General features: G+C 42.7%; 1 protein-coding gene across 1 annotated transcript; it reads right to left on the reverse strand.

The window, feature by feature from the left end:
* Positions 1–2,348: 2,348 nt before the first annotated feature.
* On the reverse strand, positions 2,349–21,965 carry ITIH4 (inter-alpha-trypsin inhibitor heavy chain 4; the record flags this gene model as incomplete). Its single annotated transcript, XM_082322816.1, has 22 exons — positions 2,349–2,424; positions 3,022–3,124; positions 4,015–4,169; positions 5,606–5,780; positions 6,455–6,568; positions 7,053–7,091; positions 7,420–7,473; positions 8,102–8,134; positions 9,660–9,692; positions 10,203–10,357; positions 10,976–11,115; positions 11,740–11,922; positions 12,825–13,006; positions 14,570–14,686; positions 15,677–15,845; positions 16,413–16,529; positions 17,436–17,564; positions 17,648–17,758; positions 17,862–18,024; positions 18,702–18,806; positions 19,277–19,437; positions 21,891–21,965. The coding sequence occupies 22 exons, from the start codon at positions 21,963–21,965 to the stop codon at positions 2,349–2,351; spliced, it is 2,589 nt and encodes an 862-aa protein (XP_082178942.1).
* Between the last annotated feature and the right edge of the window lie 1,636 nt (positions 21,966–23,601).

Consider the following 23,601-nt stretch of genomic DNA (forward strand, 5'->3'; position numbering starts at 1 on the left):
ATTTTACTGCTACCGCCAACTGGTACAATGCTGGTTAAAAGATAAGAGTGTGAGGTATACTGTGTATTCTGCATCGGAATTAGAAATTATAGAATGCAAAGTATTCATCGCTGTGTCTGCCTTCAGCTTCTTGAGCAAGGGAAGGGAGCGCAGGAAGTCAGAAGCCCATCAGAACTCACTTCAGGGCTTGGAAAGGACAGGAGGAGAGTGACTAAACAGTGAATTAAGACACAACTCAAGTGGAAAAGAGCGAAATGGAACATACTTACGGAACGGAAAGCACGCATGCACAGGGGAAGCAGCCCTGCAGAAAGGATTTGGGAGTGGCAGTAACCAGGCACACCAGCGACAGGGCTGCTGCGGAAACGCCGGACATCCCTGCGGGTACAGCGGCGAGCACCTCTAACACCCGAGAGGCTCCATCAGCTGGGAGCAGCCACGGGTGCAGTCCCCCGCGCAGCTCGGGGCACAGCACCTCAATGCAGCGTAGACAAATTGGATGCCATCCAGAGGATAGGAACAGCTTTGCAAGGAAGTCGTAGAAAGAGGAGGGAAAAAGTCCCAACTATGTAAAAAGTTGCTGTGACGAAAGCTGACATCTGGTTTTCTTCCTGTCTATCAAGGTTAGCTGATCTGCTGCTTTGCAGGATCTGCTGCTTTGCAGCAAGGGAGAATTGCATTAGAAGGGTAGCAGGCTGCCTGGGGCGTTTGGGGAAGCTCAGACGTTGCAGGTTCTAGCGGCTGGGTTAGACGAGCGGCTCTCACGAATGGTCTGTGCACGCTTGAGCCTTGCTTAAAGCAGAGGGGATCGGGTGAAAGACCCCCTTCAGCCATGCCTCACCGCTCCCTCTTTCAGTGCTGTTTGCCATCCCTGCAGTTCGCAGGCAGGTGGAGGAGGCAACGCATAGACACCCTATAACTGAAAGCAGGGAATTTTTAATTTGCAGTAAGTCCACTGATAAAACCCAGCATCAACAGCACGTAATTCAAATACCAAGTTCATTTATAATAGAAATAATCTGCTTTTCAAATTGGTAAACCTGCTTATGATGTGGCGAAGCAAGCAATCCGGTGTTTCCAGTTTCCAGATTCCACATGGTCTGTCGTGTAATTTGTCCAGCCAAATCTGCATCTCAAATCTGCATCTTGGGAGTACAGGCAATTTGCGCACATATCTTGGCATCATGCCTACACAGTTCCTTTTGAATAACAGGCTTCTCATAACATAGTTTGCTTTATCTTACTGACTTTGGCAAGAAGTTGCTTCTCTTTTAGTACATTGCTTTAAAATAATAAGGTTTTTCCAATTATATATTATTGGCAGGACAGAAAGCAACTTTCGTTAAACCTTCTACAATGCTGGCATATTTATGGGTTCAAAGATACATAGGAACTCAAATTCTAAAACACAAAGTAATTTTGGAATTCAAATTTATGGAAAAAAACGAAGACTAAAAACTACACCTTACTTTCCATGGGCAGAGGCTTCTGTGTGTACGTTTCCTCTGAAACCTTACCTCTGTGCACCACAGGTTCTTTTGAGCTGTTCATTATTTGTAAAACATCTTCCAACATTTGCAAAATGTTGTATGAAGCAGTGCCAAAAAAAGCTGCTAAATTTCAGGGTTGAAGTGCTGTCTTTTGCAACAAGCCCGAGGTCTGTTTTGCAACAAGTCAATGTCTGTTTTGCAGACGTTTTTAAAACAGAGCCCCAGAAACTTTGCGCCAATGAAGGGGACTGCAGCCAGTGCGGGCTGCCGTCCCCGCTCACCCTCTCGTGGCTGATTTCCTCAGCTCTGAACGTTGTTACAGAATGATCTCCAAAAGAACCCTGATACAGCAAGACTGGGTTTTTTTCTCCATAAGACAAGACATGAGAGAAACAGTAAACTAATACTGCTTTAAGCTTCATACTCTTTTTACAAAACTCATAGTTCAAGAACGCCATCATTTGTAACTGGATAGAGGGTATAAATTTTAGAAAACTATTACTGTTTGCATGACACATTTGTTGGATTAGGTGATGCCACTATTTATTTTTATTCAGAGACCTAAGTCTGTGTGTCCATATCAAACTGTGAGCTGATAATGGCAATTTTATTTAGTTCATTCACATAAATCTTCAACAACATAACCACACTGAGAATCAGAAACCATTTTAAAATAATAAACAACAAGCAAGCACATTCTCATCTTGAAAGTATAATTATTTTGAGTTAAAAGATTTGAGACATTTATACATAGTAACAGGTAAGGCTTTAACGGTGTGGTTTTCTTGATGAGAGAAAGTATCAAAAATATTTGGAAGAGCATCATTTGCATAACTTTCTTTCCCAGAATACTCTTTTCTAGGGAGTTACATCTATTGACCAGCAGGGAACAGGATCACTGGTTGACTCAAGCCTGTAATCTTTCTTGTATTGCCTGAAACAAAGTCAAACCAAGAAAAATTTGTGATAAAATAACTGAAGGGCAGGCCCAGAATTGACCTTATGTTTGCAGATGGTACCAGGCATCAGAGGGACCGTGCGTGGGCAGAGCTGGCACCTCTCTGCTCCCAGAGCTGGAGGCAGCGGTGGTGGGGACGCACGGGGACAGCGAGCAGAAGCTGCACGCTCACAGCATTTCTTCCACATCACAGAAACTTGCTAAAAGCAATTAAAGTGTGGAAATTTTTTTCTCGTGGTAAATCCAGCTGAGGAAACACCCTCCCTCTATCCACGTAAACGAGGCAGCAGAACCTTACTTTATTTGGCATTTTTTATGCAAACCGTAGCCCCAGGGTATGATTCCCCCCTGCCTTATGAAATAGGAGCCTTGAGCCCTGTAGCGTCACTTAACAAGCAAAAAATTCAGGCTGTTAGGGAAAAATTCAAGCACAAGTTCCTATTATTTACACCAAAGAGGTGTATTCTTACGGACAAACACTCTCTTAGTTTAATTTCTTTTGATCTCTGGTATTAGCTGATAAAATACATCTCAAAGCATGGACATCACTCACCCTGATCCCGTATCTGTTACCTGGTAACTTTGTGCTCAGATCCGGACACACTTAGGAGTCTTTCGTTAGCTTTCTGATTGACCTTGGAATTACTCACAAACTGTGCTTTTGAATAAAATTGACCTAAGCAAGAGACACACAGATTATTTAAAAATACAAAACATCCGAGTGTTGCTGTTCATTCAACCCCAATGGCAGCTGTAACACTAGGAACGCAGCCATCTGCCTCAGAAAGCAAGCAAACAAACAAAAAAGACCACGTTTGGAAGCTCCTGTAGTAAGTCAAGAAAATTCCCGTGTTTCAGCTGCGATCTCCTGTTATCCCTAATACTCCTCCACAGAGAGATTCAGCCTTACTCTGATGGGTTTTCACTTTTTTTTGTTGTTTTTTTTTGTGGTTTACAGAATATGCAGCCTCTCCATTTTCAAAGTTTTTGAAACAAGTCCAACTTTAGTCCCATCAGGATTTTTGGAGTTGAGACGCTCAGGACCAGCTGGCTTTCATTTTGGAATCCTGGTTGTTTACAATTTTATGTCCGTTATTTATAGTCCATTATTTGACATCAAATGAATTTACTGCATAAATTATGTCATTCCACAGCACTGTTGAGGTTAAGCCCAACTATTTTAGTCTTATTTTAATGTTTTCTAAACCCATAATAGTCTCCTTAGGCTTGTATCGCCGGTGAGTGGAAAAGCGTTATGTTACAGTTCAAGGGTAAAACCTCCCCTCTTCGCAGAGCAGGGTCTGGATTGCTGTGCAGTAAAAGGTGACGTTAGATGTCCGAAAAGAATAAATGAAATGTAAAGTCTCTCTAGAATGCCCTGAACCACAGCATTCCTGCTGCCTTGCCTACCCACTGATTTTCACGAGAGCTTGTCAGGACCCTGGGAAGTAAAATCTGAATAAGGGCTTACAATGTGGCTGGAAAAAAAACCCACTCTATTTTCATTTCAGGAGCTTAGTCACAAGATCATCCCTCTTTGCTGCATACATCTGTAATGATACGTACCCAGAACTCCACTGACTCTGTCAGAAAAGCGGTCGGTGTTCAAGAAATACAGCCCAAGGAAATCATCTGGAAGCTTTACAAAGGAAATTTTTACTGTGACTGTATCAGACAATGATGCTGTAACGCTCCTTTCCTTTTCGACTGAGACTGTCAGCCTAGGAAGTAAATTATGATGTTATTTCCAAGAAGAATATGAAGAAAGAATATGTATTTAACTAGCTGACATTAGTTAATTTAATTTTTGCCTTTTGTCTCTTTGCAATTGCATTTCTCATAATCTGTTGGCAGTGATTTTTAAGCTAGAAAATATTAGTAGCATATCTTTTCTCTCTATGCTGCACAACAGATCTTTCCCGTGTCAGGTTACATGCAAATACACCAACAGAGAAGAACTTTTTGCTGCAGAAAACACCTTATTATCCGTAAAGACAAGAAATGCTTGAACGGAAAAAAAAGAAAAGAATTTTTTTAGTTCTTTTAATGAGAAAAAAGGTAGACTAGACAAAATAATTCAATCTATTTTATGAACAAGTCAAATACTTTTTACTTGGGTATTTCACAAGTTTTTTCAGACTCTCCCTTTAACCCATTAATTTTATTTTGACCTCAGGTGGGCTTGCAGAACACCAACACCCACTGTCATTTTTGTCCCTTGCGGATCAGGTTAGACAAGAACACGCCCACACGCACTGGAGTTGCAAAGGCTCGGGTGCTGGTTTGAAGCAGGAGGATCGTTCTGCTTGGCAGACAACAAATTACAGAGGGGCATAAATCCAGCATGTCCTTGGCTCCGTTTGGATTACAAAAATAATTGAAAGCAGTTGGTTTAGGACTTCTGTTATTGTCTAGAACTGCCTAGAAGGGAGGGAGTGCTGTGTGTCCTGTCTGCCCTGGACCAACAGCAGATCCTCCCGGAGGTTTATTCCAGCAATGCAAAAAAGCTGGTGGAACCAGCTAATTCAGCTCTTGTGGTAGTGAGGGCTCCTGCTCTAATTAGTCCGACAAATGAAGTCTACGTTTAAAGTACCCTTTCTCCAACATTGGGCGTTTAGTCACAGACTACTATTCAAACACTTTATGCCTTCCCATAAAAAATGTCAGCTGCCCAGATGAGAGTTATTGCTAAAACTGAGGAGAAAGAAAACTTCAGCCTGTGTGGAGCCAACTGATGTACAGAAGAGACAGTAAATGTCAAAGCCAACACTTTGCAGTACTTGCTCTGTGGCTGGAGGAACACAAAGTGCCTGGCAGCAGCCAGCACGGTGGTGGCACAGGGGCTGCTACGCACCGCAGCGGGTCCTTTTCTTTGGAAGATAAATGTTCTGTCTCTGACATCGAAGCAGAAAGCAGGCTGGTGGTGCAGCTGTTTTGATTCTTACACAGGCATGGAGAATTAAAAATCAAATTTTTGTTCTCCTTATTTGAAATGGGGGATTGTGAAGGTACCCTGCTTCCACTCATGTTGAGTGACTCACCGGCTAAGGACATTTGGAAGCACTTACCTGAAGCAAATGTGAAAGTGGAGGCCTGGATGTAAAAAAATCTGACTCGCATTTTCAAGTTTGGGAAAGGATGGGGCAACATTTCTTACCCCTGGGCAGTGGAGGTGGCTGACTCCGTCCATGGCAGCTGAATGCTTTTGTTATTGTGGCTTAGGAGGATCTCATCCGTGGAGACATGGATTAGTGCAGGGGGATTCACATAGGTGATTTCAAACTGCACAAAGTGATTTATTCTGTCCCCAAGCTTCCCCATCACAGTGAGTCCTTTAATAACATTGACACAAATTTGTCAAGTGAGCATGCTTGTAAGGTATGAGTGATCTTAATAAAACTGCTTCAGCTTTGTTGCCAAAGCAACTTAAGGGTCTCAAATCTAGTTTTGGGAGGCACGGCTCCCCTGGATTTCAGATCCACATGCCCCCAAGGCTGCAGTGGGGTCACTGGAGTCTGTTTATCCCCATGTTGCCACCTCCTCTCCCAGAGGTGGCTCTGCTCCACAATCAGAGCAGCTGACAGCTGGCACCTGGGGCCACAGCTCCTCCGAGTACAGGACCACAGAAAAACAAAAACTTCAGCACGTTAAGAGCGTGCATCTTTCCGTTAGCATGTAGGGACCATGGTGTTTAAGGTCTCTGCATCCTCAGAAGCCCCCAGGGGCTGGGCAGGGGAGAAGCCTCAAGGCCATGGATGTGACACCAGGAGGAGAAGGAGGTGACCCACAACCAGACCTGTGAGAAGTGCCCTCAGCTGTTGCACTGTGGAAGTTCATATTGCCTAATAGAAAGGAAAAATTAACCACAGCCTCTCTGGTCACTGCAGGGCAGCAGGTATGATATGGCCCTTCATGAAAAGGGGTTGTTCCCAAAGACACCAACTGCTCTTATAGAGTAAAGTGACTCTCCTTGTCCTTGGTATCAGGGGTAATCTGGCTCACTCACCTTGCTCCGGATCTGATAGCAGGTGGACAGAGGGCTGCGCTTTTCCATCAGTATTTAAACAGATTATTTCATTTTGTTTGGGTAATTGCAAGAGAAGCTGTGGATATTCGTTGGCTGAAAAGCCAGAAGAACAACGTTAGCATGCAAAGAAAAATCTAGCCTGTGCCCTTTGGATAGGCACAGCAAAATAACTTTATCAATTTATAGCTAAAATATTAGTAATAGCTTTTATAGAATAGAATGTTTAAAACCAACACAGTAGTAATTATTGAAAATCACACCCAGATACAGCATCTTGATATAAATGAAAACAACAGATTTTGAGATTTTATTAAGGACAGTGAGCCCTTAAAAAAGCTGAGGCTGAAGATCTGTTGTACTACGGTTCTGTTGGTGGTTATATCCTCGAGCCAGAGATGCTTTCTCATGGGATACAGGGATATTTTTCACTTACATGGAAAGAACCAGCCAAGGTTTGCAAGATGAGGTAAAGGGTTTTCATAGAGTTGGTGCAGTCAGAAAAAGCATTATTGTATGAAAAACTGTATAATACAGTTATATTCATTATTAAAATGGGACTAGTATATGTATTACTTACCAAGAGGTTGTGCTCTCATTTTGTCTCTTACCCTGGCAACTGAAATACTTAAAATTAGTAGGAAGAGTTTAATGAAACATTTTTCTCTAAGTTGGCTAATTAACCAGGAAGAACACTGTGACAGAAGCCTTTTCGGTGGAGCTCTTCACTGACCTCTACAGAGAACTTTGCTTAAAACAAGATGTCCCAATGGGGAAAAAAAAGCACAACATCCAGAGCCTATTCCTCTTAGGATCGACCGTGCCACTGGGGCATGCTCAGCCTGAGCTGCGGGAGGATTTAGAGCTGCATCTTCAACAACTGCTACGCAGCATTGAACCCAGCACGCCCACCCCAGCTCCTCTCACACACAACTGTGAATAACTACCTACTGACAGCAGCTTCTTCTTGCTGCCAGATTGGGACTCAGAGCGCCATCGACCTGAAATAAAAGGTTTTTCCAATGTTTTGTTTGTTTGGGGTTGTGCCTTGCATCTCCTTCCCCACCCGTGAAAACAGGGAATCCCTCCCGCTCGTTGCCCACTGACTTTTTTGGATACAGCCATGAGTGCACGTGTGCAAATCTTACGCAGGCAGCAGCCAGTGCCTTCTCTGCTCTGCGCTATGGGAGCTCATGGTGATGCTGAGCTCTGTCCCTGCAGCACCCTGGGATTTCCTCCTTGCAGGACAGGCATTGTCATCGTGCAGATGGCTGTGCCCCACATTGGCTTCACACAGCAAACCCCAGGACTAGTAAATTTTTTTTTTTTTTAACACCCATTTCTTTCAGCTTACTAATATATGCTTTTCCAGATCTTTCACATTTATTTTTAGGAGGTATAACAATTTTTTATTTCTGAAAAGGGACCAAGACTGTTTTCAAAAGTTTATAGTTCATCATAAAATATCTGTGGACTGAAATACATATAATAAAAACTAAATTGTTTATCAAGTGGGCACCCACAATCAAAATGTATTTATTAATGTATTTATTTAATGTTGCTATGAAACTACATATTAAATGAACTTTATAAAATTATTCTGAATAAAAACAAAGGAGGAGCACTTACCAGGAGGTACTCCACTCCTCAGTCTATAAGCATCTGGAGAAAGAAAAGAGAGTATCTGTATTTTATTCATGATCATATTACATACCTTATGGGAGTGTTTCAAACATCAGATCTGTAATTCTCCAGCTGCATCTGTCTTTCTTTCCCAAAGTAAGCTATATCTGCAGTATTTAAGTCCACAGAACGTGAGTACTGATACCTGGAAAATATTTCCAGCCAAAGAATGGAAATAGACAAAAACTACTAAGAACTTTGTGAGGAAGGGATTTGCAAAAAGGGATTTAATTATCTGCTAGACGCCTGGGGCCTCACCCACCTTGAGCATGGGAATGAGGAGGGGCAGCTGGTGGTGCTGGTGCAGCAGAGTTGCCTGTCCCCAGTGCAAGGGCGGGTGCTTCTGGTGGAAGGGGGCACCCGGCACGGGAGGCTCTGCAAAGGGACTGGCTCCATGCGGAGCTGCAGCACCAGCACGGGCTCACAACACGATCCCTCTGGAGCGCTGCAGCCCCAGACAAGAGCTGTTACTGGCAGTTAAAAATCAGATGAGCTCAACATGAGAAATTGCAACACCCCCCAAAAGAGCACTTCAAAACCTCCCTTGGCCCCAGTAGCCCAGCATCCTGTTTGCCCCTCCTTCTCCACAGCCGCTCCAGCCGTGCTGGTCTGTCATGACAGAGAGCAGCGGTGCTCAGTGATACTCTGGTGGGCACCAACCCCAGATCCAGTGAGGACATCTCTGTGCCCTCAAGCAGCCGTGCCTGCCAGACCATCACACTGACCTAGGGCTTGGCACCTGCTACGGAAACAAGTCGTGCTGCAGAGGTGGCCCCAAATTCTTTTCTTGCCGCCAAAGGGAGCTTTGATGGAGGGGCAGTGCCAAGCCCCACGTGCCCCCTAAGCAGGGCAGAATGGTCACTGGGCTGTGCTTCTGGTCAGGGAGTTTTCTGCTATTAAACTCCCCAGCGCCACTTTGAAACAGGTAACCTTCAGGGAAAGGGGAAGCATTACAATTCCCTCAATACACTTCTGTGAAAGAACTAGAGCAAAACCAGGGCTCTTCACCTGTAAAAGCATTGCTATTACGATGTATTATCATAGCTGAGATTATCAGACTAATAATGCTGGAAGTTTCAAATTAATATTCAAACAGATCTATTATTTCCAGAAAGAGAGAAAAAAAATACCTAAATCATCCTCAGAAGCCAGTGGAAAATATCTTGAGCTTAATTTTCTGAGAGATGCTTCACACACAGTAGGAAGAAGCAGAAAACATCATTAGTACCATTCACTTGAAGAACTACTTCTCCTCATGAGTAAAGACAATTTTGGCCTTTGAGACTTTCTAAATGGAAGATTTTCTCCCTTTGACAATGTTATCCACCCAACCCTTGCCCAGACCTTGGCAGTCATTGCTTATGTTTTGTTTCGCATGTTTTTCCAAATCTCAGATACTCCCCTCTATAGAACAACCACTGTGAGCTCTTTTTTTTTTTTTTTTTTTTCTTTTCATTAGAGACTATTATGGAAATATGTTACTGGGATAGAAGAAAACATTTACCTCCTACTGGAAAACTGCTGGGCTTCTCATTATCTAACAAAAGGAAGAGAGACAGATTAGTGTCATACAGTCAACGCTGAATGACTTTACCCACGTGCAAACCAGAAAACTGGGACAGGTGGGTGTTGGGCTTCAGGTGATAAGCTTTTTTTGTGTTAAAGGATAGGTAGACAAGACCACATGCAAGACTCCTAGCGATGGCACACTTTCCTCCCCTGCATTCATTTTTCCACTTTAATGCTGCAGAGAAAAGTGCAGAATTTCCTTTGCAGTGGCAGGAATGCTGAGTAACAACTGTTAAATTACCTTTAGTTAATAGTTAAACAAATTATTTTCCATTTTGATAGTAGTGCCCATTTCACCACTTCATCTGCTAAAAAAATCGTGTATGTTTTATTTCGAAAGGAAGCTAATCCCCGAACTCCTGCCTCTGATGTGGCATACTGCCATGTCACGTCACTATAAAATGAACCTATACTGAAGGTCAACAACAAATCATCAATAACAGCATATTTCAGGGGGGATGTTCAATGCCCCATTTACCAGCTTCAGTGGGTTTGTTCGCCAGCTCCGTCTGCTCCTGGCCAGCAGGTTTGGTGACCACCATGGAAGTGAGGGGCGTAACGAAGCTGTACTGCAGAGACAGCTCTAAGGCTTGCGCCTCCAGGGTTTTCTGGTCCTCTTCTTGTGCTGAAATACTAAAGTCTGTGTTAATGATGAATAAATAACTTACAGAGACTATGAGCAGGTCATCTTCAGATTCCTTTTCATATTAGCTGTGTCTTAACAGATATTTTTTATTATTGAAGGGTGAGTAGTCTTATTGGGATAACTCAGCTGTTCACGTGCTTGAAATTGTGGAGATGCTTAACTGTTTGCAACACTGGAGTCTATATACGGTTCAAATACATAAAAATAATAGGTACATGATCTATGAAATGTCTTTCAGACATACTTATTGTTCTCTTTATTAGCTATTGCCATTTACTTATCTACAGTATTTCTGGATGTGTAATAACAGCTCAACACAATCCATGCAATTAAAATCTATTTCATAGTAATGTCAAGAATATTTTATATTATGTTTTCATATGTGTGTATATATATGTATTTAGTGATACAGCGCTATCTTAAACTGAAAGGCACCTCATGTTCCTCATACAGTAATGTAGTATTCTTCCAGTATACTATATTCTTAATACTATCTGCAGAAATATTTCTGTTACTTTGTGTTTTCCCATCATATAATTTGTGAATAAGGAATCTGTGTTTTAAGAAGTTTGAAATTTGTAATACAAAACATTAAAATAGCTTACGATTTTTCCAGAAGCTGTTGAATGGTTAAGTAAGCCCACAGTCTCTCTATGAAGTTTCCAAAGATGTAACTTTGATTTTTAAATACTTGCTCCTTCTCTTTGACATTTGCTTCTTCTTTAAGAGTCAAGTCACTACCATGCTGAAGTGGGAGAAAACTGACCATCAAAAGAACAGTTCCGGACTTCTTTTACAGTCACATTATTAGTCTTAAAAGAACATCTTTCAGTACCAAAGTGCCCTTTTGTCCCTCAAAAATTTTTCAGCAAGCTGTTTTCCCATTGGAATATGCAACCCTAAGCCACCAAAGCAGCATGTATTCTGGATATATATTTCTGGATTCGAAACAATGTTGAAAAAAAGGAGGTAATTGAAGGAGGTTTTTGAAACAATGTTAAAAAAAAGGAGGTAAAAGAAATTGTTCTATTTCAACATTTTTGAGATTAATAATTCAGATATCCTCCTTCATTCTAAAAACACAAACTAGTCTCCTAAAACTGCTTGAAAGGCCAAAATATTATGGTTTTGAAAGGATTAAAATTGCTGTTTGCTTATTTGTGGATATACTTCAAGGTTTTCATTTTGCAGCAGATTCAGGAGGGGAAAATTGTCTGAATTCTAAAATATTTTCCTAAAATGGGAAAACAGCTGAATGCCCAAATGTAGAGAACACACATTGCACACAAAAGATCCCTTGAAGTCTCTTATTGCACCATAAGACAGCAGGGAGACAATGTTTTTCATAGTTAGTAAACTTAACACTTACTGACTGAGCTTTAATTTCTACTGGCAAAAGATCAAGCTCGTTGCTAATTTTTCCAGACACTATAATTTCAGATCCTTCAAAAAACAGCTTGAAATTGTTTTTTGTTAATCCCTCAACGGCATTTTCTGGATACTGCATTTCAATTCTCATTAATATTGGGGTGGCCACCTCTTGATAAAAGCCCTGAAGAGAAGCAGAGAGAGAGAGAGAGCACAAATGACTGCAAAATTATGCACAGCAATATGTTGAATGTCTAAAAACCCCCTTAAAAAGAAGGGAGCAAAGTTTTTTGTTTCAACAGAGATGGGCGGCAGCGGCTTGTGTAAGACTGCTGCAAACCTTGAAAAAAACGAGTGCTTCTTCCCAAGGTTCAGCACACCTTCTCCAGCCAGGCTGGCAATGCCATATAAACTGTATTTCCCATGGCAATTCAAGTAACCAAGCAACATCCCCATTATCACAGCCCCACCCGGTTAGCTGTTTTGCTTTAACCACTTCTCACGTCTGTTTTATTTTAACTTGACTAATTCTGAGCATTAATCTTTCTTCTTTGCTGGACTGGGGCTGGTATTAGGCAAATCCAGCCAAAACAGGCAGAAGTGGGTTCCCAAAAAAGGGAATGTCCCAAAAGTTAACAACCCTCTCCAGACGGGCAGGAAAGACCCAGGCTGGTGATACTGCAGAGCTAGTTTGCCTGGAGGTGCCTCAAACTACCCACTGATATTTAGGGAAACCATAACAAACAGCTCCCAGTGGTAGTACTTCAAGCGGTTTGAAATCAGACCCAAGAACCAAAGTTTTTCCACTATCATCTCCACTGGACAGTTTGTCTTTTTGCAGCAGTACAGAAATGTTTGAATTTCCAGGTTTGTCCAAATGACCAGCTGATTTGAGGATGTCAACTTTGAGCCATGGTTAGGGTACAAACCCTCAGATACCCCAAAATTGCCTTCCTCCCTCCCCAAAATGAAGAGATCAACTCAAACCCAACTTTTCATCTTAGAAAAATCTGTGGTTTTGCTGCTAAGACTAGATATAAGCCGTAGCTGATAGATGGCTTTTCTGGCACATTCCTTAGTTCTGACCTGGAGCTGCAAGGCCGCATCAGCGTTTTCATATATACGACGTGCTATTCCCCCATTGCTTAGGGCCATTTTCTCCAGGAACTTATAACTGACATCAAACCCAAAGCCAAGGCAGAAAAGAGCATATTTCCCATTGACCGCTTTCTGAATGTTTTCTTGAATTACTTGCACATTACTCTCACCTGTAATTGAAACAAAAACATAGCCTTGTTTGTTTGTTGTTTGTTTGTTTAAATACAAAAAGACAGCAGCAGATTCAATGGAAAATTCTGCCTGAAGTCTTTTAAAAACAATTCAGAATAAAATATTAAAAATAAATGGGACAGAATGCCATTAATTGGATTGGAGATGAAAGGACCACTCTGCATTTGGAGTGCCAGAACCTGATTCTCCCCCTTAATGACTTTTACTAACTTCTTCTCATATCACAACGACTAAGTGCAAAACATTTTACATGATTATGGGGCCAGAGGAGGTTTTTAGGACAAAAGGGACACACACTATGAGTTAACAGCACAAGGGATGGAAACACTTGATAAAGCATTGGGAAGACAAGTACCATCCATAAAAATTATGTGCGTGAATTCAGAGGAGAATGGATTGGTTAATGGTGTAATTCAGACAAAATGCAAATTAACTCAGCCATGCTTCTCTCCCAGCCCCTTTGCGTGACAAAGGGAAAAGATTTTCACACCATGTTCTTATCCCATTTGAAGAGCTGCTGATGGGCCTGGATGAAGAGCTCCTCTACCAGCATTTCCAGATGAAGAGCTTCTCTGTCAGCATTTCCAGGCAGCAAGTGTCACCACCCGTAGCAATATCATGGGAGCAGCTCAGATTTTCCCCTTTCAGCCTGCTTTGCCAAGGAAGGCAGTGTATGCAATAACGCTGCCTGTATTCGCCTGGCACTCCACTCTGGCCTGATTTCTAGCCAACTTGTGGATGTGCAGCGTGCTTGGGGATATTTGAGACTCACTGTGGCTGTGCTGAGCAGGCAGCACCATGAGCTGAATTTTATTAAAATAACCAAACAAATAAACCAACCCCAAAGCAGTACGGATCACACAATCTGAAAGGCAGACTGATCTTATTAGAGGGCTTACAGCTGAATTAATATTGCTGGCCTCAGAGAGATGCTGGTGCCACACAAAACTTAGACAAACTCCTGTTCAGAACAAGCGATGTTTGTGCCATTGCATTGGGAGTTACTGTTTATTTAACCCAATATTTCTATCTCAACCCTCTCGTTTGTGCTATCATAGCTGATCACTAGTTAAGAGCTATACATTGAAAAGAATACAAAATAAGAGGCAAGTTATAATATCTCAAGTTTGGGGCAAGGAGGGTGAAGAAATATAAAGCAATACCTCTCAAATGGGACCGTACATAATACATGCAAAATGTCCATGTTTCAGCTCTAAGTATTTTACTTTCACATTTCAGCTGTGCCTGGAGTATCTCCAACAATTCCCTTGAGTTTATAAACAGGGAAGCCAATGGTATTTAGCAAAACAGTTCCCAGCTAAAGGATGCGTAGTCCTGGGCAGGCAGGCTATGCCGTCGCTTCTTACGGCCCTTGCCAGAGCCCTCTCAATCATCCTCTCTCTGACACAGATCCAGCGATAGCCCAGCCTGCTTATACCACAGCTCTTCTGAAACACAGACTATGTCTATCAACGTCTGGGATGCAAGCATAAAAGATAAAAAATCAAAGAGAGAGAGGACTGAGGCTATTATTTACTCACCAGAAGTGGGCTGGCCATCTGTCAGCAAAATAATCATGGAGACGCTCCGTTCTGGCAGCCTCTCGGCTTTATCCAGCACGCTCACGGCAGTCAGCAGGGCACGATTGATATCTGTGCCTATAATGAGAAAGCAGGCATCACTCACCTAAAAAGAATAACCATCTGAAGAAATCGGTACACTTCATCTGCAGAGGCCCTGCAGAGTTGTTCAAAGTTTTCTGCAGGAAGTAATTCTTCAGAGAGATGAGGATTTAGGGGTTTAGCCTACTGGGCTTAATTACGGTGTATTATATTGCAATGGCAATGCTGGAGTATTCTTTTGGGAGCATTTTCCACACATATGTCATGGGAAATACAAACATGTCTAGAGCCATTAAAAAGTGCTTAAATAAACACACTGTCGTCTGTTAACCTACATTTAAGAAATGTCTCCTAGCTTTATTTGAGAAGTCAAAGAAAAGAGCTGGGCACAGGTGGGCTTTATTGGTGTTAGCACCTGGGATAAGAAAACCTATGTTAACACTAACAGCATAACATTAACAGGAGATATGGCCTTTTAGATGTACTTAAAGCTAAATAATAAAACAAAGTGCACTGAGTGATGCAGCAATTGAAATGCTTCATGCCTATTTGGACTATTTGGTTTCTGTAGCGTGGCTTACACAGGAGTATAACTTTAGATGCATTTTATTTTACAAGGGGACCCTTGATATTAAAAAAAAAAAAAAAATCAGCAAATTGCTGTCAAATGTTGAGTGAACTGCCATTTTCCTGTAGAAAAAAAATGTACTATTGGGAAATCTTCCAGCCGTCTCTGTTATAAAAGAAGTCTGAAACAAAACTTTGTGGCTTGCATGGTTCATAGATGTGATGTAACCATCTTTCTATATATCCATATCATAATGCAGTCACCAATCCGTCCACTCCCATAACGAGCATCTCTATCCCACTCATCACTCAAGCTTTTAAAACTTACTTGCTTTCTGAGCACTGATGGTAGTTCTGTGGCAGTATATGACTAATAAAAATAATATTTTTTCTAAGCAAAGCAATATACTATATTGGGTGCATATTTGTGGTTACAAGCATCTAGGTGGTGCCTTGTACCTCCACTAGCAGAAAGAGTTTGCACGAATCCTGTGGCACTCGCCACATTCTCTGCAGTGGCTTGCAGCAAAGAGCTCTTCCACTCCGCCACTTTGCTGCTAAAGGTGATAAAGCCAAAATGATCTTCTGGGCGGAGGTCTTGCAAAATCTTCAACAGGGCCTCCCTTGTCTGTTCCAAGGAGAAAACAATCACTTTGAATATTTCTACTGTCCTGCCAGAACTGGGATTGGAATTTCAGTGTAATAAGGGGGTTTCTTTACAGCACTATTCAAGATGAAGCCCAATGCCTTTATTTAGTCCTAATGGCATTTTTCAAGTTGAGACCACCAGAAATGGTGGTCACTTAACTTACAGACTCAAAAAAACACCTATGAGGGCTGTAGAGATCTTGTCTGCTCTCTAGCAAAGCTACATACACAGTCATCATTGAAGGTAAAACAGAAAAATTAATTCTTTGAACTTCATTTAAAAAAAAAAATTAGAAGCCAAATATTCTGCAAAGATAGAGACAGAAAAAGTGCTCTCTGCCGTAACGTTTGATACCTGTGAGAATAGCCATATCAGAAAAGTGTTGTTCTTAAATCTGTGCATATGTATTTTCAAGCATTTCTATATGTCTTAAAATTTTGCTGCGTACAAAACCAGCACATGTTTCACAAGTGAAATTCACAGTCATTTCCTGGAAAGGCTGGTGTGTGTGACTGATGCAAGCAGAGGTCAGTACTCTGAAGTTACCTGTTCAATTTTTCTGCCTGCCATGGAGCCACTTCGATCTATAACGAAGATAACATTTTTGGGAAACACTGGCATTTCACGAGGTGCAAAGTAATGCACAAAATACCCATTGACAATCTGAAATACAGAATGTGAAATCATGTATAAAATTGAATTTAAATAAATAAATATTGCATCTTAATGTTCTGGCATAGCAAGAAGGAGGATGCATGCTCAGCATTCTGTTCTTCTAGATAAGCCCAAATCAATGAACTATTAAAATGTATTTCCTAGCTGGAAGAGAGACTATCTGTAGAGAACAAATTACAAGACAACAGTGTGTGTGTATATATATATAAACACAAACTGTTTTTATATATATATATATATAAAAAATATATATAAATAATATATATATTATATGACATATCTGTACTATTACTGTATATTATGTTACCTCTTTATTATCACCTACAAGGACATCTCTACTCATTGACTGTGACTGCCATCTTTTAGCACATCTATGCATACTTCATTAGTGAAATGGTATGGAAAATCATGTACTTTGTTCCCTAGGATATGCATTGGTCCATAAATATTTTTAAGTTCCTGCTCTCTTTGGTTATGCCTCAGTTGTCACAAAAAAATAAAAGAAAACTAAGCAGTCATTTTAATAGTTATATAAATCACATTCCTCTAAACTTCATTTACAAGAAGCCACAAATGCACCTTTGATCAGCCAAAATAATAATAAAAAAAAGAATGTAAAGAGACATCTATAAAGTGGCAGTATAGATTTGATATTGAAATAAAATTTGAAAGATTGATTTTTTTCACATGGATGATCCATTCTTGCAATGTGTCTGGTGTCTCTAGGGATTTCCTGAACATCGCCATCAGTTCCTGCTGACCCTGGATTAATGGAAATGGCTTTTCCTGTCACTCTTGGTGTTTCAAAGTAAATGTTGCTCTTTTGCTGATTGCACTTCACATTCAGACATATCTATGATCTGAAAGCATTTTTATTTCTATTTCTATTTTTACCTGTATATCACCTGCAGTGGCACCTCTTTTAACGTCATAACGCACAACAAAATCACCGTTGAGGAGGGTTTCATCGAGTTCAGGATTTATCTTCTGTTGATCTACAGTTGGCTTAAATAAAATATGAGCCTGCAAAGCAATCAGAAGAAAAGATTTAAAGCAACATAACTTAAACTGCCACTGGCAGTAACGTCTGGCAGCTGCTGCTTTACCTTGGTTTCGTTCTGCACTTTCGTGAGCGCCTCAGTTAACTCATTTGTCATGAACGTGCTGTCTGTCTCCAAGAAGCTTATGCCTTGGGGCTCGAAGATGTGCACATCAATCTGACAGCGGAGAAGAAGTCGGTGTTAGCATCTCAGAGGAAACACAGCCATGCCTGAAAAACACCGTGGTGCTCCCTGTCCAGCCCTCACCAGGGCAGCTCACCTGAAAGTGCTTAACAAGCTGCTTTGGTCGGACCTTAATCAGCAGCTCGAACTTCCCCAGCTGCCGCTTCAACAGCTCCTCGTAGGTCAGCTCAAAAGTAACTTTGCTGGCAGCTGCAATGCTGACAGACACGTGAAACTGCTCCAGTTTTCTGCCTGTGATTCTGGGGGTGGGGGGAGAACAGAGATTTACCTCCTGTGGGGAAGATTTGCTTGTGGTGGCCAAAGTTTATGAATTGTGCTAAATAATGGCCAAAGGGCCACATGGAATAAGTAAAAAAAGAGTAGCAGTAAATCTTATTCATCATAGAGAAGATTTTTTACATTGCAGGCAGTATTATATACATCACATATATTACATTATTGTGCCACAGGTGCTGCATATGCAAGCTGAGAAATGGAGCAGAAACCTCTGCATGCCTCAGACTGGGATCAAGCAGAACTGGGACTGAATACATGGGAAGCACAGAGTAAATATACCCCAAAAGCACGATTTCTGCTCAAGTGCGAAGGTCCTCTGCGCTTGCGGGGAAGCAGCCTCAACGACTGCGCATCATCCTAGTCCGGCAAGGTGCTCCTGTGTGACAGCAAGTCCCAGGGTAACGCTAAACGGTGACACCTCCCACTGAAGCCCATTGCAGGACCAGATATAAATCATATATATATGTGAATATATATATATACACACACGCACACCCTGTCCCTCTCAACAAGAACTCAAGGCTGCTTTTCGTGTTTTTCCCTGCTGAGAGGTGGCTGGCTCCAGGGTTTAACCTGCCCCCAGCCAAACAAGAAGCCAAGGAAGAGCATTGGAGCAGCCTTACTCACGACAGCAACGTACTTGACAAGGCCGGCACTCTGCCCGCGCGAGATTGCAGTGTCATATTCCTTTTGAGCAGAAGCTTTCTCCTTTATTATTCCTGGGTATACTTTACCGTCAATGGACCTGTTTGATTTCCATAAAAAGTAATTAATATTAGAAGGGAAGCACTGGGAACAGAAACAAGAGGAACACTGCACTTTGTGGCCCTCAGGACATGAGCAGGGAACACTGTTTGGCTCTCACTTCCCTCCCTGTCCAGGAGGATGCCAGGAGCCGCCACCACAACAACACAGTCCTCCTCCGTGCAGGGTCTCAGGGAGGCTGGAGCAGGAGAAACACCACCACCACTGCACCATGCACCACAAACGTGCCTTTGTCACCCACCCTGTAGAGCAGGCAGCCTCGCCCTGGCCCTGGGCACCTTCTTCTATTTGGCTGCCTACTACTTTGCCCCACAGAGCATTTTCTGCAGGACCCTCCAGAGCTCAGATTTTTGTGCTTTTTGCTCAGCACCTCCTGAGAAGAAAGATGAACCCCCCTGCCCCAGCCCCCAGAGCTGCCTCCTTCACACCACAGGTAAGGACTGGTCCTACATGGAGAAGTTAGTGATGAAGGCCGTCTTAGGTAACTCCACTTCAAAGGTTGCCTCTCTGGACTCATTAGCTCGGTTGACAATTTTGCTGGTGATTACGGTGTGAGCAAATCGTGATGTGACCTTACAGTCCACATGGAGGCTGTAGATTTCAACAGCATGCTGGAAAAAAAAATAAACAGGCTGAAACAGAAACACTCAGGTTTTGCTCCTAAGCAGCCCTTACCTGGGTAATTATATTGGAAAAGTTTGATGAAGGAATGAACTGTTAGAAGGTCTGGCCAGAACCGGGGAGGGGGGATTGTTCAGGACCAGACTGGCCATCTTCTTATTCACATCCCTGCAGCTGCAACAACAGCCCCACACAAAATCTGCAGCTACATCTGAGTGTTGTCCTTCCACAGAAGGCTTCTGTCAAGCCTTTTTCTGTGGTCTTCTTTCCTTGGGGTACTCTGAAGCAGCTGCTTTGTCACCCCAATACATTGCCTAAGACTAACCTCAGAAAAATCAGATGCCTCTTTAAGTGCTCAACCCTGAAGGAGACCTGCTAGCTTTTTGCGCGACTATTTATTTGCTCTCCCAGCTGTTGACTTTTTCTGCATGGTTTTCAGCTCGGTGCCTTGTGTCACATACAATGTTTAGCAGGTTTGAAACCCTGCATGGGCCTCCAACCCCTCGCTGGTTGCACAAGCGGGGATGCCCTTTGAGCACTTGTGTTTCTCCTGGTCTGGTGCTTCCAGGGCCCCCAACGCTTGAGGGAGGAGGGCACCATCCTGGAGCTGCCCGGGAACACCCAGCAGGGTGGCCAGACTGGGAATTGCCTGGAGCACCTGCCTCTGTAAACACCTTCCTTTTGAATTTGGGGTGTCTGTTTTAAAGGCCTACCTGTGTTTCAGCAGTGACACTAAGAAGGGTTGATCTGGACATCACCAGCCTCACAATAGTCCAACAGTTTATAACATAAAAAAAACTCAGCACCAAAGCAGATCATCACACTTCTATTTTTACTTTTCCAGCCTCACAAATCTTTTGAATGGCTAATTGATCTTTAGTTATTTTGATAATCCATCTCCTGTACTTTGCTCACCAATTAATAGCATCCAGTGGCCTCTTCTTGGTTAGGCCACTGGCTGAAATTCAAAAGTTTAATCAAGCTAAACATGGCCATTCAATACAAAGCTGTGAGCACAGCTTTGTGCTCGGGCATCAGGGCAGGAGGTGCCACAGCCAACACCATGTGAGTAACGGATGGCTGTTTCTTTTTCTACTATATGCCAGAGCGTGCTCTGTCTCCTGATGCCTACTGACTATCCAAGACAAGGGGATAAAACCCAAAAATATTCATCAGAAGAACAATTTCCTGATCCTGGCAGTTTGGGTGCCTCTCCCTGCCCATGCCTCCCTGCTGCCCACCCCCAGCTGGAGCCCTCCCTGCCCAGGCTGGGGCTGTCTCTCCCAGGAGTGTCTCTTCTCAAAGGTTTTCAGAGTATCGCCTAGCGCCTCTGCTCATGTTTGCTGCCCTGCCATGCTCAAACCTGCCCATGGCACATTCAGAGGGGAGGTTTTGCCATGACTGAGGAGCTCTGAGCCCCGAGTCATGGCTCACTGGGGCAGCGCAGGCACGTGGTGGCCATCACTGCGCATGGAGCATCCTTCCGGCACAGGAGGAGCTTGCCCCATGCAAAACTTACCCTGTGCAAAATCCACCCCACCACCATGTGCCGAAGGGATGCTGCAGGGAGGAGGGGACGGGGACCTGCATCCCCTGTGCTTGTCCAGACCCAGCAGCATTTTAGGCTGTGACCAGCACAAATGAGCATGCAGCAGGGTGCAGCATGGTGAGGGGCATTGCTGTGCCCTTAGTGAAGGAGGCAGGAGAGGACCAGCCTTGCGTATGTACCCGAAAGCACTGGGGAGCGACTTGCAGCTGCTCCCGAAGGCACCACAGGCCTGTACACCGCATCCACAGCTTCTTGCAGAGCCCCCGGCTACCGCTGCAGCAGTCACAAGACCTGTCCCTGCCTCCCAGAAACCCACCTGCATTTTGGTTGCATTTTACACTTTTCTGAACAGTAAGTTTTCTGATGGAAATAAAAACCTTCCAACATATGGCTTCCTCCATTTCTCTGATACTTTTACAATAAGACCATGATAAAAAAGTTTGCTCCTCCAAACGGTACAAATAACTGTCTACTCCCCTCTTTTCCATTCCATAGAAATTATTAAATGCCTGTCAGAAACCTCCTGGCACTGCAACAGTCCTCCTTTGGCTCTGCTGTAACAGCACTGTGTCAAGATCCAAACCTCATCCAGTGGCCGAGGGAGACCCATTGATCCCTCAAATTTGATATTTTACATCCCTGGGGAAGAGCCTGATCAGACACATCTGCAAATGCTCTCCTACCGCATTTATACTATAACAGGCCAAACAAACAACCAAAAAGGCCTTAAAAGGACCCAAAGCTCTGACATCATGAAACAATAGACCTGAGGCTCCACAGGTGGTGGTTACCAGAGGAGTGAGTTACCTGCGTTGCCTGGCCAGCTACCGTGATACCACCGGATCACCAAATGAGCAAACAAGACATTGTTAAAATAAAAAATAGAGCAAATACCTTTTGAGCAATAGTTTCTGCTAATACTACGAGTGAGGAAAAGACCATCAATGCGAGCAATGTTCTCTCCTCCATTTTGGAAAGACAAGATTTTCAAATGAAAACTCCGTTTATCTTAATCAGTTAATGAGTAACTTGTATTTGGGGATATTACGTAGACTTTGAAGAGACCCAGAAACTTAATATTTACATGTTAAACATAGGTAAAACTTGGACTTGGTTAACGTTTGTTTTTCCATCAGGTCTTTGCTGTTAAACATTAGAATTTTAATGTTTCATAACGCATAAAGTTAAGAAATCTTTATATTTTCTTTTTAAACTTAGATCTCACTGTGGCATGTAAAATCCCACAGGCAGATGAACTGGTCAGTGCAACAAGCTGCATTTTTGGATGCATGAATCTCCACCATATCCAACAGTAATAATTTGAAAGGGCACATCCTTAACATTATCTCAAGCACTTCAGAGATCTGGAGATTGCCAAGACATGCAACTTTTATATAAGATTTTACAGCTGGTGACTTCTTCAAACCTTGTGCCTCCCTGCCCAACCAGCCCATGAGAGGTATGGAGTGGCCCTCTTGAAACTTCCCTTTTTGCTCCCTCTGACAAGTCATAATCCTTGCTTGTCAAATAGCAAAGTCAGTTGTGGCTCGTCTTTAGCTAAACAGTAAAAACAAAGTAATCAGACCTTGCCTGGACTTTCTAGGGAGAGAGGTGCTAAGTCAGTGCCTGTATGTACGCATATGCAAGCGTACAAAGAAGACACAAACCACCCAAAAATGAGCACAACAGCAGCCATGCACGGGAGCACATCTGGCCTTGTGCAGCCCTAACAGAGCTGTGACGTATCCAGACAGGGATTCTGCAAAGCTGCCTTTAACCCACGTGCTCAGTGGGGCTGTTTGCCCAAAAAGTTAGTGCTGGGAGAGCTCTGCACCTGAATTTATGTGGCAACTGAGTGGGATGACTCTTTTCACCTCCTATTTTATAATAAAATCTTCATCCAACAGGAACTTTGAGCAGTTCCTGCGAAGTTTTTGTTGGTCAAGGGTTGGCTTGTAGCCCTGGAAAAAGAAATTCTCTGAAAAGTCCAATTTATACACAAATAATTATGGACAGTGTTATACTAACATAATTCCTAAAATACATGCTCACTCATATGGTGTTTAGGTAGTCTCCTGACACAAGACAGCTCGCATGACTATTTAGAAGATATTGCTCCATTCGAGTAGTTGTAACTTCTGCCTCTTCCACAAAGCATTTTAAACACATTGTGGGGAAATAATTGGGGTTTTAGGCAGTGGGGTAAACAGACCCTAGGCAGAACTCATTTCAAAAGTTCATCTCCTCAGCTCTACAACTGGGGAAATCAAGGTGAGAAATGGGGGTCAGGGAGCAAACTGTCACAAGCCATTCCTACGCCACATGTCCAGGGCTTGCTTGTTTTACTGGAAAGCTTTCAGCAGGCTTCATTTGTTCGTTCATTTCCAGTGCAAGAAAATAAAATGTTTGAAATCTTGAAAATATCAACAGGACAGGAAAAATAACATTCCCAGGCCTGTAGTTCAGAGGATCTCTTCGGCATGTGTAGCTGCTGTGTCAGCCCCTGGTTCCTGTATATATTTATACGCACACATGTGTACAGGTACATTAATGTGCAACCAGCTGGCGTTGTGGAGAGATGCAATCCGGAAAGACCCCCTCTCCC

The sequence above is a fragment of the Platalea leucorodia genome (genome assembly GCF_965183815.1).
Source record: "Platalea leucorodia genome assembly, chromosome: 9".
In the NCBI taxonomy this organism is placed as follows: Eukaryota; Metazoa; Chordata; class Aves; order Pelecaniformes; family Threskiornithidae; genus Platalea; species Platalea leucorodia.